The sequence below is a fragment of the Helianthus annuus genome, chromosome 9 (assembly GCF_002127325.2).
Source record: "Helianthus annuus cultivar XRQ/B chromosome 9, HanXRQr2.0-SUNRISE, whole genome shotgun sequence".
In the NCBI taxonomy this organism is placed as follows: domain Eukaryota; kingdom Viridiplantae; phylum Streptophyta; class Magnoliopsida; order Asterales; family Asteraceae; genus Helianthus; species Helianthus annuus.
Window position 1 is genome coordinate 155681437 of NC_035441.2, and position 20384 is coordinate 155701820.

At 39.3% G+C, this 20384-nt stretch overlaps 1 protein-coding gene across 1 annotated transcript; it reads right to left on the bottom strand.

The window, feature by feature from the left end:
- Nucleotides 1-36: 36 nt before the first annotated feature.
- Nucleotides 37-20320, bottom strand: LOC110901511. The gene is made up of 5 exons (XM_022148337.2): nt 20238-20320; nt 1212-1542; nt 570-665; nt 228-392; nt 37-129 (listed from the first exon to the last, which is right to left on the bottom strand). Exons 2-5 carry the CDS (start codon nt 1365-1367, stop codon nt 37-39), a joined length of 510 nt encoding a protein of 169 aa, XP_022004029.2. The 5' UTR covers nt 1368-1542; nt 20238-20320.
- Between the last annotated feature and the right edge of the window lie 64 nt (nt 20321-20384).

A 20384-nucleotide genomic window follows, 5' to 3' on the forward strand; every position in this document is an offset into this window, starting at 1 on the left:
ATTAAAATACATTCTTCCAAGCAAAACGAAACTAAGTTAAACAAATTCATCATCTTCTTGTTCCTCCTCTTGTTCCTCTTCTTGATCATCTTCTTCTTCAAGTGGAAATGACGAGCCAGGAAGTACCAACTTCAATATATGTTCATTTGTGCTTTCAAAGCCGCATTATCTTTTCGCAACTTCTCATTAGCTTCTTCTTATTTTCGCCAACGCTCATCCCTATTTACATTAGGGAATAGTTCGGGTGTTACACTTTTCAAAACTCGTTCAATGCCCCGTAAGTGAGAATGGCGAGTCCCTAAAGCTTTTTTAAGACACCCCACTTGATCAACCGCCATTTCATCCCCACCCGAGCACGGCAATGATCTATTATACTCTTCTTCAATGTTTTCCTGCATTTAACAATAAAATATACATACATTAAATGCTTTACGAAAATCCGGCAGCATAACCACTATAAAATGGATAACCGGTCTGTTACAACAATATCAATAATATCCCGAACCCATTTTTGTATCCTTAAATTACAATTTACAAGTTTAAACGGGTCAAAAAATGATACAACTTACCCAAGCATGTTTTGCATTGTCGTTAATCCATTTGCCTTTCTTATAATGCATTTCTTTCCAACCTTTAACATAGCGGGCTAGCCCGGTTTCTTTAACCTCTAAACAAAAGCATGGTCAGCTCTCTTAATAACCCACTTCAATTCCGATATATAAACTACAGGTCACAAGAACATGGTTAGCTCTGTTATTTCTAACTGTAAGTTTTTTTTTTTTTTTGTGGGCTTTTGTAAACAGAATATGATATGCTATATCAATTAAGAGACGGGTTGGTCATGCATTATTTGATCTTTGTATGTTATAAGATTGTGTACACTTTCTTTATAAAATAAATTACAAAGTTGAAATTATTTGATTATGATCATGTTAAGGTTTTTCTCGGATGGCCAAAACAGTTTTTTACACTTTCATATCATGATGGCCAAAACAGTTTTTTACTCTTTCATATCATGATGGCCAAAACAGTTTCATCATCCGAGAGTGTATAGACATGAAGGTATGCATTCTGCACAAAATTTCTCAGTTGTAGTTTGATTCTCTACATTACAAAATGCCAGTATCCTACAACATATATTTTCGAATTATAATTGTGTGACCCAACATATGACTACTGATTCAAAAAAGTAATTTTGTACGAGTAGTTACCTCTTTGTGTCGCCTATTGGCAAGAGATTGACTCCCGTGATAACTTCCATAAAGTTGTTTTGCTCTGTTTGCCTTATTTTTTTTTTCAGAATGATTCATATACGCGGGAGTTGTGAACAAGCCGTCAATGAGCTTACACCATGCTTCTGGATTCATTGACTAGGGGGTGTTTCTTTGCCTCTTCAACATCTTTATAACCTCCATGCTTATCAAAATGTTTTTTCATTCCTGCCTTTCTGTCCTTGAAACGGCTTGCACATTCTACTTGTATCCCTTCCTTGATTGCATCCCAGTGCTCCGTATTTTGGAAACATTTTATATCAAAATAGTGCTGCCAAATGAAGAAAGCAGAAAAAAAACTGAATGTTACTGAATTGAAATAAAAATATTAATTTGTATCCTTACAGCTAGGGCTGTCCTTTTTACCCGAAACCCGACCCAAACCCAATATAAAGGATTCCCCGAAGAACCCGAACCCAAATATGTCACACCCCCAAAAGACCACATGCGGAAACCCCCGCGAGGCGTGTGACGTACCAGGATCCAAGCAACCAATCACATTGAACTCATAAATATATTTAAATAAAACTTTCATTCATTAACATAAAGGGTTACAAACGTTACATATCTTTCATTGCGTATAGCGGAAGCAAAACTCATTTGTTAAGTGTTTAGTAAACCATGTGTACATAAATCATTTAGCTTGTGTTGAGGTTCCATGTATCATGACCCATGACCACTCCAGCATCCCAAACAGCAAGTCCCAATGATATAAACCTACAACCCGCAAGCATGCAGACAAGTGTGTCAGACGACCCTGGTGAGTTCAAAGTTTTGTTAACGCGTTTAGTTACCAGGTACGTGTATAAAACAGTTCAACAGTTCAATAGTTCAATAATTTGATTTGATGTTGTTATTAACACGATTACCGCAGATGGCTACAAGATGTATTTACCCAACCCCAATGTCTCTATCAAAACATTGGTCATGCTTTAAGGAAATTAGTTCACGCCCGTCCTCCCCGGTACGGTGTGAGGGTGCCAAACCTAATAGCGCTATCAACTAATAACCTCGTTCCCTCCCCGACAACTGTCGGTAGATGTAAGGGGTCTTATGTGATAGAAACTGAGTATAATAACAAACATCCCAATAAACAAGCGTTCCTCCCCGGAACGTTACCCGATATCCCTCCTCGGGATGCATGGTTGGAAAAAGAGCAGTGAACTCACCTGAGATTGCTCGGTTTGTTAATCTACTTTACCAATTCCCAATTGGTCAACCAAACCCTACCGTGGTTACCAAAGATAATCAGTTTCGGAATCATTCATGTCATACATCAACATACAACAAATCACGCACGATTACACAGAATGCTTTTATCATAAAATCATGGCATGACAAGTATCGGTACTTAATTTAAAACAACTAGCATACACAACCCATTATTCTAATTAACATTCTCAGTTAAAGTAATTCAATGACGACATATGCGACCCACTATTGATTTTCAGTTCCCAAAGTCTAGTCACAATATAACAGTTTGATCACTTATATTCCCTTAATAAAAAATTCAATTACATTTGATTACTTGAACATCCAAGTCCCATGTGCGGCCCACTTATTTATCCATTTGTTTACAATTAATCAAACACATGTATGATTGAGACTTGGTTGGTTTTATTCGATAACTTGAACATGTGCAGACCATTTAAATTGCATTAATCACATACATCCATCATGACACAAAATCAATCAATCATAGTAATTATATATCCCAACATCACGTGACTGTTTACATGCATGCATAAGAATATTGTACTGACCTCACCAAATCATTACTCCATGCAACCCTAACACCATGATCATTAGAGTGTTTAACACGTGGCCTATATCATAAATACTATCAACACTCAAACATCTCAATCATTATACAATTCATGTTCATTACAGCGGCAATGTCGACAAAACAAACCCTTACCATAGATCCCCAGCAAGCATCACGCAACATTAAATTCATCCGTAATTCAGAACTCATCCTAATTAGAAACATACCACCGATTCATGCATAAACAATTCATGGACAGAAATCAAACTATAATCGGCCCAAAGATCATACAACATCTTTTATTAACATGAATCTTGAAGCAGTGATTTAACAATACGCAACACGTTCACATCGGAAAAAAAAATCATTATTTAACATTAAACATGTCATCAATAGTTTCTGCCTATCGGCCATACATCGGAGATAAACAGGAGCAATCAAGCAACATTAATCATACTATACTAACAGACATCAATCATGTAATAACACTCAATTATTAACATTGTTACCCTAATCTTCGATCTTCAAGAACATATATATACAATAACTATATGTTTATTAACATATGAATGAACACCGTGAAACAAGCATAACTGACTAACCAAGAGGTTGATACTCGCAAGATACTAAGGACGATCTCCAAGAGAAGGATACTTCAACAACATGGTGGAGGAGTCTACTGCCGTATGCACTCTTGGGAAAATAGGGTTTTTATTTGAGTTTTTAATTCAATCAGTATCATACTATGTATACATATGTGCAAAGAATTGGACGGCTTATTCACTTGGCCGAAATATGGGCTTAAGCCCATACACTTGGGCTGCCAAACCCAATGGCAAGAATGGCGGCTGTTTGGGCTTCAAGTCACCTTGAATTTTCTTTGGGGCTCCTCGGGTTTGAATGCAGCCCACTAAATTAACGATCTACACGAAACACAAAAGTGTGGCCCAACAGTACTAACATATACAAGTCTAACCAGGTTATCGAAAACGTTAAACAGAATTATATAAGTACGGAGCGTGTAACACAACAACGAGTAATAACAAGGAGTTAGGATCACAAGGTTAAACGTTACTAACCTTGAAAGTTCAGGTTGTCACATCATCACCAACTTGACAGAAATTTTGTCCCGAAATTTGATAAGTAAGCACGGAGAAATGAATTGACAAATCAAGATTGTTGCAAATTTTCCCCAGGTGCCACATCATCCCCAACTTGAAGAGGAATTTCGTCCCGAAATTCACCAGTAGTACCAGAATTAGATTGATTGACAGGAAAAAGTTGAGGATATTTGAGCTTCATCTGATCCTCACGCTCCCACGTGAACTCCGGTCCACGTCTTGAGTTCCAACGAACTTCTCACAATCATGATACGACTATGTTGACGAACCTTGACTTCCTGGTCCATGCGTTCGATAAATTCCTCCAGTAAAGGTATCGCACGTGTTTCATCCGACAACCACTGCCTTAGATCCGAAACATAATGACATCGCGTATGTTATCCGATTCGTCGGGTAACTCGAGTTTGTAGCTTACGCTACCGATTCCTCCCAGACTGTTGAATGGTCCACCGTGACGTCAGTTAAGCTCGCCATGCTTCCCAAGCATTCCACACCCTCCTAGGGTGAGACTTTCACCCCGATACGATCGCCTACAGCGATCTTCCAGTGTTTCCTGAGTTTATCAGCTTTCCTGAGGGTCACGCGTTACCGCCAATCGACTCCCGATCGAAACAACCTCCTCAAGAGTTTCGAGTACCAGTCCTGGACCAGTAATTAAGTTGTCAACCATCCCAGTCTAACAAGAAGGTTGGCATTATTGTCTATGCAATGCCTCAACAGAGTTGTCTGGTTACCAAATGATAACTACCGCAGTAGTACTCAACCATAGGTAAGAGTCCTTCCAATTTGCACCAAAGCCAGTCACACACATGCTCGCAGCATGTCTTCGAGTGCCAGGAGAGTTCGTTTTCTCTGATCGTTTGCCCAACAGCGATAAGCAATGCTCTGGTCCTGACGTTAGCCAAGGGTGTTGTGTATTGCCTGACATAAATCATGCATAGCTCAAATTCAGAGGTAACAGGAGTTGGCACCTCGTACCTAAAAGCCGCCTCTCTCAGAGGAACATTCACAACTGTGAAGACTCGTCAGTTTTCTTAATTGCAAGAAAGTGTGTTGGTAACTTGAGTCCATCAATGATCACCCAGGTGATAATGTTTCTATTTCGAGTCCATCAATTCTCTTTTCCATACATGTGTTTCTGGTTGCCACTATCCCACCTTGACTTTCCTACATGTCAAACTTCGTTCCCATGTGTGGCTATGGGGGCATTCAGGCCCGGTCACCCGTACATGGTCTACAGGTTTAATACATCCTATCAAAACTCAAATGAGTAGGATATCGAGGCCCGTGTGCTTCGCCTGCACCAGTCCCCTAAGGTTGCTGTAGTGAGGTCCATATTCGTCCCATGAAGTAGCAAATATCGTCCGACCTGCCAAAGGTTGCTTCCCCATGCCCCACATCGGTCAATCTTGAAAACTCTCTTCCTTCAGTTCCTCAGTTTGAACAAGCGAGTCTGATCAGGTATGTTAAAGTCGATAGCGAGATGCAAAGCTCGTGCACGTCCAGGTTTCACGGTCGTATTCATTCAAAAGTTCTATCATGCGATGCCATTAACTGATTTAGCTCTTTCAAAACCAGGGTACACAGGAGGCCCTTGTGATCGGTCTAAGTAACGCGTTCGGTACCGTCCAAGTAATGCCTCCAAGTAAATCCGAAGACCACGGTTTCCACCGCCGGTTGTGTGTCGTGCAGTTCCTCTTTGTAACTCAATTACGTAGGTCATCACTCTCTCGTGTTGCGTCGACGTGTAACTAGGGCTCTGATTCGAACCATAATGATATACCACTGAGTCACCCGCACCCTTGGGTAAAGACGATGCTTAGCGCATTGCAGAGTTGGGATTCGAAAGCTGAAAAGACGTCCTCCTGTTTTGTCTTTCACGAACATAGCACTCTATTGTGCTAAAAAGATTTAAGCTGCGCGATCTTCGAAAATCCTGTGGTGAATCTGCGATAGAGTCTAGTGTGACCAAGAAATTGCTGCATCCTCGAAGGGATCTTTGGTGCCAATCGGTTTCTAACAGAATGGATCTTAGCGAGATCCCCCATGCGTTCCACTCGTTGATTTCATGGCCAAAAATGTACCTTTCGAATCCAGTAGTCACATTTATCAAGACTTCGCGCGGTGTGGCTCCTTCCCCCAGGAGCTCCCAAATAAGTTGCAAAGCTGCCCATGATGTTCTTTTCTCCAGGAAATGATCCAAAACGTCATCGATAAACACAGCCGGTTTATGTGATCCATAAAGCTGCTGGTGTGTTGATTAACTCAATGGTCATGGTGTACAAAGTCACACTGGCCGTATTGCGTTCACTATGCCGTTCCAAGAACATTCTCCCCTTGGACTTCCATATGATAATAGCTCATTTTGTTAGTCAATCCTCGAATGGAAGCTTGTCCCTCGCAACTGGTCAACAGGGTGTTACTACATGGTCGAAGCGAACGGTTCTCAACTGTCACCTTGCTGGGTTCCCGATAATCAGTACACATACGAAAAGGCTTATCTTCACGGGTATAACTGGGGCTCCCCAAATCGAACAAAAACTATGTCCAATAAAACTCCTGTCCAACACTTCCTGTAGATAGTCCTTGCAACCCTCCTGGTGCAAGACGGTATGTAGCACAAGTAATCAGGGTTGCCCCTGTCGTGAGATCAAACTGAGATTCTTCCCCTAACAGTGGTAGAAGTAAGTCTGAAAACTCCTCGGGTAGCACACTGATAGGAATCACGAACAATTGGTGGATCCTCGATCCTCTTTTCCTTAGCCTCAACATCAGTAACGGTTGCTAACGTAGCGGGGTCATCCCTCCGTAGACATTTCTGGGCCCTCATAGCTGGAATGGCGCTAACCCTTGCACCCCTTTGATGCTTTAGAACAGACAACGGTCCTCCGCTAGGGAGAAGGATATGCAAAACTACCTTCTTAAAGGGTATATTTGTGCGATATCTGAATAACCAATCCACCCTATCTACTGCATCAAAACTGTCAAGGGTAGTAGAAGGAAGGTCGATGTCAAACACTTGTCCCACAAGGTCGAGTTTGCGTCCCTACAATCATATGAGGTTTCAGTTGACTTGCCATCAGCCGATTCCATAGCAGGTTCGGTTTCAAGAAGCATCGGAGTTAAGCAAAACAGTGACAAGGCGATTAGTTACTAAAAACGTGTGGGTCACCATGTTGTTATAATCCTAGCGCCACCCACACCAATCCTATGTGCCCTTCACGAGTACCACATCCAGCGTTGTTGCTACTGCTACTAGAACTCCCAAAACTGTTATTGTTCCCTGGGTTGTTGGCGTCTTGCCTTAACATCGTCCATTCCTTGTTGAAGCCACCATCATTTTCCATACCGAAAGTCATGATTTGTGAGTACCTTGATGTCATCGTGACTGTTGCTTCTAATGTCGATGCTCGAAACGGAGTCATGCGGCCTTTCGCCAACAGGGTCCACCTTTTCACATTCCGTGCCACGTCCTACTCACTGTGCTGTTAGCCACATTCCACACTATAATCTGTTGTCATTGCTTATGTCCCGATTGATTCGTAAGAGTTGACTCCCACGCGTCGCTGACTAGGGTTAAGAATTCGATTGAAGTCAATTTGCTGGTGTTCGTTGCCACTAATCAGGGTTGTCCAATTACTGAGGTCGGTAAAATACTACGCTCACTCTTTTATCCATCGATCTAGCGAGTTGAATGAGTAATACGCGGTATGCTGCGGGAGTGTTGCAGAAGTGATCACACTTCAGAGTCTAAGACGCCAATATACTGAGTTCCAACTAAAGAAGAGGAGTGAGAAGGGTATCGACCAAACATTCAACGCTGTGACATCCAACTCAGGGATGTCCGTACAAGCACCTAACATTCTATCCAGTTTGCTAGGCGTTCAGATGGGTGTTCAGGTAATGCTCGATAGCATCGAGATTCGAAATAATTCAGAGAGGAGTGAAAAGATCATGTTCGAGTAGGAGACATACACTGCTATGACTCCTATAGACTGTTGTGTTTCACATTGATCAATTAACGGGACGGAACACCTTTTTCACTTGTTAAGCCTCATTGGGACTCACATGCACCCCACATTATTATTATGTGTGCACCCACAATAATACTGCGATTTGCATACTCATCTCAGTTCCCCTTAACTCATGTCAAATGGTTCCTCTAACTCGAGTAGCAAACAAAGAGCATCATGAAACGCGAGTCATGAAGGTTTAGGGAAATACCACCCTATCAGTCACATAACACAGGCAAGTAATACATTAACTCATATTGTTGTGCTACACGTGCAATCTCATGCAATATTATATGTAAGTGTTCACTAGTTATGCAGTACAATAAGTATACGAGAGACGAACCTTGCAGTCTGGAGCTGAGTGTCATGGTCGTATTCAGAACTTGTTCGGTTATAGTCTGGTTTTATGAAAACGTTTTAAAACCAAGTTCACTATAACCAGTGGCTCTGATACCAAACTGTCACACCCCCAAAAGACCACATGCGGAAACCCCCGCGAGGTGTGTGACGTACCAGGATCCAAGCCGCTAATCACATTGAACTCCTAAATATATTTAAATAAAACTTTCATTCATTAACATAAAGGGTTACAAACGTTACATAAATCATTTGTTAAGTGTTTAGTAAACCATGTGTACATAAATCCTTTAGCTTGTGTTGAGGTTCCATGTATCATGACCCATGACCACTCCAGCATCCCAAACAGCAAGTCCCAATGATATAAACCTACAACCTGCAAGCATGCAGACAAGTGTGTCAGACGACGCTGGTGAGTTCAAAGTTTTGTTAACGCGTTTAGTTACCAGGTATGTGTATAAAACAGTTCAACAGTTCAATAGTTCAATAATTTGATTTGATGTTGTTATTAACTCGATTACCGCAGATGGCTACAAGATGTATTTGCCCAACCCCAATGTCTCTATCAAAAAATTGGTCATGCTTTAAGGAAATTAGTTCACGCCCGTCCTCCCCGGTACGGTGTGAGGGTGCCAAACCTAATAGCGCTATCAACTAATAACCTCGTTGCCTCCCCGGCAACTGTCGATAGATGTAAGGGGTCTTATGTGATAGAAACTGAGTATAATAACAAACATCCCAATAAACAAGCGTTCCTCCCGGGAACGTTACCTGATATCCCTCCCCGGGATGCATGCTTGGAAAAAGAGCAGTGAACTCACCTAAGATTGCTCGATTTGTTAATCTACTTTACCAGTTCCCAATTGGTCAACCAAACCCTACCGTGGTTACCAAAGATAATCAGTTTCGAAATCATTCATGTCATACATCAACATACAACAAATCACACATGATTACACAAAATGAATTTATCATAAAATCATGGCATGACAAGTATCGGTACTTAATTTAAAACAACTAGCATACACAACCCATTATTGTAATTAACATTCTCAGTTAAGTAATTCAATGACGACATATGCATCCCACTATTGATTTTCAGTTCCCAAAGTTTGTCACAATATAACAGTTTTATCACTTATATTCCCTTAATCAAAAATTCAATTACATTTGATTACTTGAACATCCAAGTCCCATGTGCGGCCCACTTATTTATCCATTTGTTTACAATTAACCAAACACATGTATGATTGAGACTTGGTTGGTTTTATTCGATAACTTGAACATGTGCAGACCATTTAAATTGCATTAATCACATACATTCATCATGACACAAAATCAATCAATCATAGTAATCATATATCCCAACATCACGTGACTGTTTACATGCATGCATAAGAATGTTGTACTGACCTCACCAAATCATTACTCCATGCAACCGTAACACCATGATCATTAGAGCGTTTAACACGTGGCCTATGTCATAAATACTATCAACACTCCAACATCTCAATCATTATACAATTCATGTTCATTACAGTGGCAATGTTGTCACGGCCCTAGCCCCGGTTTGACCTGGTCCAGAGCCGCGGGACAGGAACCCCGTGGTATTTAATTTAAGCGACAGCGGAAGTCTTTAATACAGGATCTTTTAATACTAAAAATGCCCGTTTACTTTATTACATAATTTAGGGATAAAACCCTGTAATTTACAATAAAGTGATTTCACTGGGAAATCTTTATTTTACAAAACATGTTTCTTTATTTATTTATATTGAGCCATTTCCTTAAGCTTGTAGTGCTTCACGGCACTTTTCATGGATCACAACAGATCACCTGAAACATGTTTGAAAAAGGTTTTGTCAGCGGGGAAATACTGAGTGAATCATTCTTTTTATTTAAAACGATACTTTTGTTATAATTTTACAGTATAAGAGCGATTAAAATGTTTCTACATGTCAACTATATACCCACGGTATTTGTCACTCGACCACCTATTGGCTATCTCGTTATCCAATAGTGTCTGTGACTATGGTCATGTCACCCCTTGGCTAACCCGTTGTCCAATGGTGACGGATAACAAGTAATGTATACAAAACCCCACATACCGGCTGTAATGAAGACTACAAAGACTTAATCCCTGTAATTATAACTTTGAAAACAAACATGATTTTGAAAGCAAGTTTGGTAAAAAGAGAATGACTCACTTTGCAGATTTATGCGGGCGGAGTTTAATCTACTGATTAGCCTGTTTAACCTAATTTAAATTACAATGCACACGAACTGGGTTAGTAACTAATACAGCATTTACGACAATTCACGAGATTAAACCCTCACAACAAATGACAAAGTGCGATACTTAAACATCCAGCGAATTAACGACGAATGACAAAGTATAAACCCAATTTGAGCAGCACTTAAACATTCGTTGGATAGTTTCAATCGATTGGATGTTGAATTGTAATAGCGATCGAGTTATTACCCTGTTATCGCGGCAGCGTTTCGTGATTTGTGTGTGTTTAAAGTAAACAGTCGATAATTCAGTGAACGAATTGAGTTTTTACGTCGTTTCAACTCCAGAAATCATGTCCCAAAGCCCTCTATTATACTGAAAATTTGACCCCCCTCGCGTGACGCGAGGGGTCTACGTGGGGGCGTCGCGTGACGCGACCTACTCCATAGGGTAGCCACATCCCTAACTAGCTTGGCTGAGTTGATGAAATTGAAAATTTCGATTTCTACAGCAAGTTATATGCATAATCATAAGCTAGGGTTTACCCCCTTGAGTTTTAGGGGCCCTGATCCTGATTCAGATTGTTATGAAAATTTTAGGGTTTTTGCAGAATTACTTGGGTTTCTCAATTAGGATTTCCTTATTGGACAATATAATAAGTAATATTTATAGTGAGAGTTGTTACATCCTCCCCACCTTAATAAAAATCTCGTCCTCGAGATTTACTCGAATAGATGAGGATATTTTCGCTTCATTTTTTATTCCAGCTCCCAAGTGTATTCTGGTCCTCTTTTTGAATCCCACTTGAGTCGTTTGTGCTTAAGAAACTTGATCTATCTATCTTCTATTTGCAGTGGTTTCTCCACAAATTTCAACTTTTCATTTACCTCGATATCTTGAAGAGGTACGACCAGGGATTCGTCCGATAGACATTTCTTGAGGTTGGATACATGAAATACGTCATGTACTCCAGCTAATTCTTCTGGTAGTTGTAAACGATAAGCAACTGGTCCTATTCGTTGAATTACTGGAAATGGTCCTACGTACCTTGGACTCAGTTTTCCTTTCTTACCGAATCGTACTACTCCTTTCCAAGGAGAAACTTTCAAAAGTACCTTGTCTCCGACTTGAAACTCTATCGGCTTGCGGCGATTGTCTACATAGCTTTTCTGACGATCTCGAGCTGTCTTTAGTCTCTCCTTGATTTGTGTTATCTTGTCGGTGGTCTCTTGCACAATCTCAGGACCTGATAATTGACTTTCTCCTATTTCTGCCCAGCAAACTGGAGTTCTACACTTCCGTCCATACAGTGCTTCGAATGGGGCAGCTTTGATGCTTGAATGATAACTATCGTTATAGGAGAATTCAATTAAGGGTAGATGATCATCCCAATTTCCACCAAAATCTATTACACATGCCCTGAGCATGTCTTCCAGGGTTTGAATTGTTCTTTCACTTTGTCCGTCTGTCTGGGGATGATATGCAGTACTTAAATTTAGTCGGGTTCCCATTGCTTCCTAGAAACTTGTCCAGAAATGGGAAGTGAAATGACTATCCCTATCTGATACAATGGAGAGAGGAACTCCATGCAAGGATACTACTTCGTCTACATACAACTTGGCTAACCTTTCCATGCTAAAGGTTTCTTTCATGGGTAAAAAATGAGCTGATTTGGTTAATCGAGCCACAATTACCCAAATCGCATCATTACCTTTTCTGGTTTTGGGTAACTTAGTAACGAAGTACATTGTTATGAGTTCCCATTTCCATACAGACATTTCTAACTGTTGTAGTAGTCCCGAAGGTTTCTGATGTTCTGCCTTTACTTGTGAACAAGTAAGACACTTAGATATATATTCAGCTATATCCTTTTTCATTCCTATCCACCAGAAATTATTCCTTAAATCTTGGTACATTTTATTGTTACCAGGATGCATGGTATATCTAGATTTATGGGCTTCTTCTAAAATTTTATTTCTTAATTCTCCTTGTCTAGGTACCCAAATTCTTTTCTTGTGGAATCTCCAAATTCCACCACTTCCTTGCTCTAACTCTTTTATCCGTCCTTTCATTCCTTCGGCATTGTCTTCAATTGCTGTTTCTTGAACTTTCTTTAGTTGTTCCATTAAATCTAACTGCAGATTTAATCTAAGAGCACAGACTCGCTTTTGCTTTTCATGATACTTAGGACTTAAAGCATCTGCGACTACATTTGCTTTTCCTTTGTGATATTAAATATCACAGTCGTAGTCACTTAGGATTTCCATCCATCTTCTTTGCCTCATGTTTAATTCCTTTTGCCCAAATATGTATCTTAAACTCTTATGATCTGTATAAACAGTAAACTTACTTCCATACAGATAATGTCTCCAAATCTTAAGGGCAAATATTATGGCTCCTAAACTAGATCATGAGTTGTATAGTTTTCCTCGTGCTTCTTCAATTGTCTTGAGGCATACGCAATTACCTTTTTGCGTTGCATTAGCACACATCATAATCCTAACTTTGAAGCATCACAGTATACTTCAAAATCTTCAGTTCTTTCTGGCAAGGCTAGAATTGGAGCATTTGTTAACTTTTTCTTTAAAATCCTAAAAGCCTCTTCTTGTTTGGGTCCCCATTCAAACTTAACTGCTTTACAGGTTAGCTTAGTTAATGGTACGACTATCTTAGAAAAATCCTTAACGAATCGCCTATAATATCTAGCTAATCCTAAAAAACTTCTAACTTCCATAGCTGATTGCAGAACCTTCCATTTGGTAATTTTGGAGGGATCTACATGAATGCCTTCGTGATTCACCATATGCCCCAAAAATTGCACTTCCTGTAGCCAAAATTCACACTTTGAGAATTTGGCGTAAAGCTTTTCCCTTCTTAACAAAGTTAAGAGTGCATGCAGGTGCTAACAATGTTCTTCCTGACTTTTGGAATAAATAAGTATATCGTCAACAAAGACAATTACGAATTTATCCAAGTATGGTTTACAAATCTGATTCATCATGTCCATGAATGCTGTAGGAGCATTTGTTAGTCCGAAGGGCATGACTGTAAACTCATAATGACCATACCTAGTTCTGAAAGCAGTTTTAGGTATGTCTTCTTCTTGTACTTTCAACTGATGATATTCGGAGCGTAAGTCTATCTTAGAAAAATACCTAGCTCCCTGAAGTTGATCAAAAAGATCGTCAATCCTAGGTAATGGGTATCGATTCTTAATTGTAACTTTATTCAGTTCCCTATAATCGATACACATTCTCATCGATCCATCTTTCTTTTTCACAAACAACACTGGTGCTCCCCAAGGGGATGAACTAGGTTGTATAAATCTTTTTCCTCAGTAATTCATCTAACTGCTTTTTCAATTCTAGCATTTCAGTGGGTGCTAGTCGGTAAGGTGCTTTGGCTATTGGTGTAGTTCCAGGAATTAGATGAATCCTAAACTCTACTTCCCTATCGGGTGGTAACCCGTGTAATTCTTCTGGGAATACATCGGAATATTCTGAAACTACTGGTATATCCTTAAGTTCCTTACTTTTTGTGTTAATGATTACCGAAGTCATATACACCATTTCTTGTTTTCTTGAATAACTAGCCAACTTCATTACTGAAATAAATTTCAGTGGCTTTCGAGGTTTATCTCCTGTGATTGAAATTACTTCTCCTGTAGGTGTATGGATTTCTACGGAATTTTTATCACAGAGAATTCTAGCATGGTTGGCTACTAACCAATCCATTCCTAACACTAAATCGAATCCGGCTAACTTCATAGGTAACAGGTTTGCGGAAAATTTATGGCCTAAGAGTTCTAGATTTCCTTCTCGCAAAACCTTATCTATTCTAACAGAATTTCTATCTGCAGTTTCGACTGTAAAAATCTGCCTAAGATTGGTCAAGGGTAAATTAAAAGCTTGGCAGAATGAAGTATTGATAAAACTTTGGTTTGCACCAGAGTCAAATAATACTTTTGCATACACGTTGTGAACTAGAAACATACCAGCTATCACATCGGGAATGAGTTCTGCTTCTTGAGTGGTCAGCTGGAATGCTCTGACATTCTTTTTAGTAGTTCTGTCGGTCGTCTTAGCTTTGTTGTCTGCTGGTTTGACCAGTTTGGGACATTCGGTTCTGAAATGTCCGGTTTTTCCACAGTTATAGCAGATCCTGGTCTTTTTCCTACACTCTTCCTCACGATGTCCTATAGCTTTGCAAAAGTTACAGGTTTCATTGCATTTTCCAAAATGTTTCTTTCTGCAATTCCTATAGAAAGGCGGAGTGGAAGATTGCCCGATTCCTCTTTTCTTGAACCTGCTATTATTACCCATACGAAATCCTTGGGTAATTTTCTGAGCCAATTCCTTCTTCCGGTTTTCTTCTCTTGTACGTACCAGTTCATCAGTTAGGGTGTTAGCTAATTCTACCGCATCGTCAATAGTGCGAGGTCTCACAGCTTAAATGATATTACGGATTTCGCCAATCAATCCCTAAATATAACGGGAAATAAGCACCGGTTCTTGCGAAGCCAGGGTTGGTACCACTCTCGCATATTCGAAGAATGTTGAAGTATATCCTCGACAGTCTACACCCACCATACGATGGCTCAGGAACTTATTTGCCATTTGGTCCTTTTCATACTCGGGACATAATTTTCTTTCCATTAACTGCTTAAATTCTTCCCAATTCATGGCATAGGCCATATTTCTTCCTTTTGCTTGAAGTACCGTATTCCACCATTCTAATGCCCTTCTTTGAAAAGATGTGACGCATACATAACCTTGTCGTCTTCAGCACATTTACTTATCATAATTACTGCTTCGGTCTTCTCCAACCAACGCAGTGTCGCAGTTGCCCCTTCATTGCCTGCAAATTCAGCTGGTTTACAAGCAAGAAATTCTTTGTAAGTGCAACCAGGCGTTGCAGCTTTCATTTTCTTAAGAAGTGGGCCCTGTCGTGGATCATTGTTGTGATTATCATGATTGCCGCCTCCGTTTACGCTATTACTGAAGTTATCTTCTTGAGTACGTTTACTAGGAATGATTTGTTGAGGTTCAGCAGGTTTCTGAGCAGCAGCCAGGATTGCTGGAATAGCATTGGCTATCCCTTGAGCAACGATATTTTCGATATCTTGTCTAGTCATAAATTGATTTTCCTGATTTTGCTCAGATTGATTCACTTCATTAACAGGTTCATTACTAGCGTTTTCCATCTGGTAATTATTATAGGTATAAATTATTTGTGTCAAATAATCGATAATCAAATATACAAATCAATTGCACATAATCACACAAACTTTTACAACACATGTATAGCCAAAATTGTCGATTTCCCGACTTCCATTTTTATAGATTATATTAGGCATCCGTACACACTGTTTATCTTACAACGTTTTATTTCTATTTTACAGAGTTATATTTTTGTTACTACTGTTATTATACAAACACAGCCTCCCAACCCCACTATTCCTTTGTCAGCTGGCATTTTAGTAGCGGCGTTCCCTCTCGTTGTATTTCCAGGAGATTTGTTCTCCCATTTCCCGGATCCTATTCCCTGTACCTATCAGTTCTTCGCCAAAATGGCGGAGTTCGGCTAGGTTCTCATTACTCATCGGTGGGTTTGGTATAGGTTCTGGGTTGAACTGAGGGAAAAAGGTATAAGGGTTATTAAGAAGGTTTTGAAACTGCCAGTCGTTAGTCCACCATTCGTCCATTTCTCCTAAAGGTTGGGTGTGGATTAGAGGGTCTGGAATAGCTGGTTCCAAGTTCATTGGAAGTTGGGTTTCAGCAGGATAAGGGTAGAGATTGTTGGTGATAGGTCTAATGATATCACAACTTGCCAGTAGATGATCTAATTCCTCCTGGAATGTAAATTCTTCAGTTTGCTTAGAACTTTCCCCGATTTCTATTCTTGTTTGCCTAACATTTTCCCTGATTTCTATCTCTGCTAGCTTAGAACTTTCTCCGATCTCGATCCCTTTTCCTTTATCCATAGGAATTTCTATTTTGGGGACTTTCCTAGTTGTTGGTTTCCTCCTGCGCACTTTCCTCTATCCTACATATCTTCTTCTTTTCTTAGGCTTTTCTTTCTCTGGAGGTGGAGCTTGAAATTCCATAGGTTCCACCACATCAGCAATGTAACCAGTAAAGTCGTTGGAAACTTCTGTTGGTACGGGATAGAGATTGAGATTCTGAAGGGCTTTAGATAACTCATTCATGCTGTTAGCATATATGCAAAACGCACACAAAATGCTAAGTTAAAATTTTATAACAAAATTGCATAAATAAACATTTAAGTATTATTGCATACCATGTGACTAATTTAATACAAAGGACAACTGAAATTCGAAACACAATAGGGTTTATCGTAATTTATTTATTTACTGGATAACTTTTCTTTAGAGCTTCTGGCTTGTAGGTAATATAGGTGCTAATACTGGTTCAGGGTACTGATAGTTTTCTAAAAGTTGGTATTTACTGCTACCGTTGCTAACATATAAAGATCTGCTCATTTTTCATCTAATTTATCTTCCCAAGGTGGATTATTGCCTATTTTCTGGGCTTGCTGATTAACCTTCACTTCCTTTGGTTGTGATTTCTTTCCTTTCTCCTGACTTTTTCTAATAATCAAACTTCTTTTATTAGGAGAAAGTGGCTTTTTAAACTGTGCCTTACGGACAAATATTCCTTCCTCTATATCTGCTGGGTATTTTGAGGAAGTTCCTTTTTCTTTATGTGAAGTATCTAATTTATGATAGATAGCCGAAAGTCTTTGTTTACCCATACTGTAACTAACAAATAGTCAGTTAATAAACACATAATCACAGAATGGCAATCAGTAAAATTAAGTATTTTGCTGAATACTTAATTAGCTTAAATCAGTGGCTCTGATACCACCTTTTCCTGTCACAGCCCTAGCCCCGGTTTGACCTGGTCCAGAGCCGCGGGAGAGGAACCCCATGGTATTTAATTTAAGCGACGTCGGAAGTCTTTAATACAGGATCTTTTAATACAAAAATGCCCGTTTACTTTATTACATAATTTAGGGATAAAACCCTGTAATTTACAATAAAGTGATTTCACTGGGAAATCTTTATTTTACAAAACATGTTTCTTTATTTATTTATATTGAGCCACTTCCTTAAACTTGTAGTGCTTCACGGCACTTTTCCTGGATCACGACAGATCACCTGAAACATGTTTGAAAAAGGTTTTGTCAGCGGGGAAATACTGAGTGAATCATTCTTTTTATTTAAAACGATACTTTTGTTATAATTTAACAGTATTAAGAGCGATTACAATGTTTCTACATGTAAACCATATACCCACGGTATTTGTCACTCGACCACCTATTGGCTATCTCGTTGTCCAATAGTGTCTGTGACTATGGTCATGTCACCCCTTGGCTAACCCGTTGTCCAATGGTGACGGATAACAAGCAATGTATACAAAACCTCACATACCGGCTGTAATGAAGACTACAAAGACTTAATCCCTGTAATTATAACTTTGAAAACAAACACGATTTTGAAAGCAAGTTTGGTAAAAAGAGAATGACTCACTTTGCAGATTTATGCGGGTGGAGTTTAATCTACTGATTAGCCTGTTTAACCTAATTTAAATAACAATGCACACGAACTGGGTTAGTAACTAATACAGCATTTACGATAATTCACGAGATTAAACCCTCACAACAAATGACAAAGTGCGATACTTAAACATCCATCGAAGTAACGACGAATGACAAAGTATAAACCCAATTTGAGTAGCACTTAAACATTCGTTGGATAGTTTCAATCGATCGGACGTTGAATCGTAATAGCGATCGAGTTATTACCCTGTTATCGCGGCAGCGTTTTGTGATTTGTGTGTGTTTGAAGCAAACAGTCGATAATTCAGTGCACGAATTGAGTTTTTACGTCGTTTCAACTCCAGAAATCAAGTCCCAAAGCCCTCTATTTATACTGAAAATTTGACCCCGCTCGCGTGAAGCGAGGGGTCTACGTGGGGGTGTCGCGTGACGCGAGGGGTCACCCTACTCCATAGAGTAGCCACGTCCCTAACTAGCTTGGCTGAGTTGATGAAATTGAAAATTTCGATTTCTACAGCAAGTTATATGGATAATCGTAAGCTAGGGTTTACCCCCCTTGAGTTTTAGGGGCCCTGATCCTGATTGATATGAAAATTTAGGGTTTATGCAGAATTACTTGGGTTTCTCAATTAGGATTTCCTTATTGGACAATATAATAAGTAATATTTATAGTGAGAGTTGTTACAAATGTCGACAAAACAAACCCTTACCATAGATCACCAGCAAGCATCACGCAACATTAAATTCATCCGTAATTCAGAACTCATCCTAATTACAAACATACCACCGATTCATGCATAAACAATTCATGGACTGAAATCAAACTATAATCGGCCCAAAGATCATACATCTTTTATTAACATGAATCTTGAAGCAGTGATTTAACAATACGCAACACGTTCTCATCGGAAAAAAAAATCATTATTTAACATTAAACATATCATCAATAGTTTCTGCCTATCGGCCATACATCGGACATAAACAGGAGCAATCAAGCAACATTAATCATACTATACTAACAGACATCAATCATGTAATAACACTCAATTATTAACATTGTTACCCTAATCTTTCGATCTTCAAGAACATATATATACAATAACTATATGTTTATTAACATATGAATGAACACCATGAAACAACCATAACTGACTAACCAAGAGGTTGATACTCGCAAGATACTAAGGACGATCTCCAAGAGAAGGATACTTCGACAACAAGGGGGAGGAGTCTACTGCCGTATGCACTCTTGGGAAAATAGGGGTTCTATTTGAGTTTTTAATTCAATCAGTATCATACTATGTATACATATGTGCAAAGAATTGGACGGCTTATTCACTTGGCCGAAATATGGGCTTAAGCCCATACACTTGGGCTGCCAAACCCAATGGCAAGAATGGCGGCTGTTTGGGCTTCAAGTCACCTTGAATTTTCTTTGGGGCTCCTCGGGTTTGAATGCAGCCCACTAAATTAACGATCTACACGAAACACAAAAGTGTGGCCCAACAGTACTAACATATACAAGTCTAACCAGGTTATCGAAAACGTTAAACAGAATTATATAAGTACGGAGCGTGTAACACAACAACGAGGAATAACAAGGAGTTAGGATCACAAGGTTAAACGTTACTAACCTTGAAAGTTCAGGTTGTCACAAAATAACCTTGAACCCGGAATAATTTAAATGGTTTTCAGGTTGGATTGGGGTAATTCACTCAAAGTTCACTAATCTTTCATAATATATCAGTAGGTAATTTAGTCAAAGTTCAATAATTTATTTAGAACATAATATATCAGCAGGCTTTAGATATTTGTGATTTATAATTGGTTTGGTTATCGGCTAGTTTTTCCCATCCAAAAACCCGATTAAACAACCCATAAAACACCCCTACTTACAGCAATTGTGGCAAGTATGGCCTTTTTATACTTAGCATCAACATTCTTCCAACTAGAATAATGGTAAGGAGCCTCTGAATCGACCTCTTGGGATATCTTCCTCACATACATCATACATCTGATAATTGTCTCCCACGGCCCTAAATT

Bases quoted from the DNA above. Each gene is read 5' to 3' on its own strand.
- LOC110901511 (XM_022148337.2), bottom strand. From the start codon at position 1,367: ATGAATCCAGAAGCATGGTGTAAGCTCATTGACGGCTTGTTCACAACT. The intron at 393-569 runs GTAAGTTGTATC...TGTTAAATGCAG, and splicing joins ACAATGCAAAACATGCTTGG to GAAAACATTGAAGAAGAGTA. The intron at 130-227 runs GTAAATAGGGAT...CATATATTGAAG, and splicing joins CACCCGAACTATTCCCTAAT to TTGGTACTTCCTGGCTCGTC.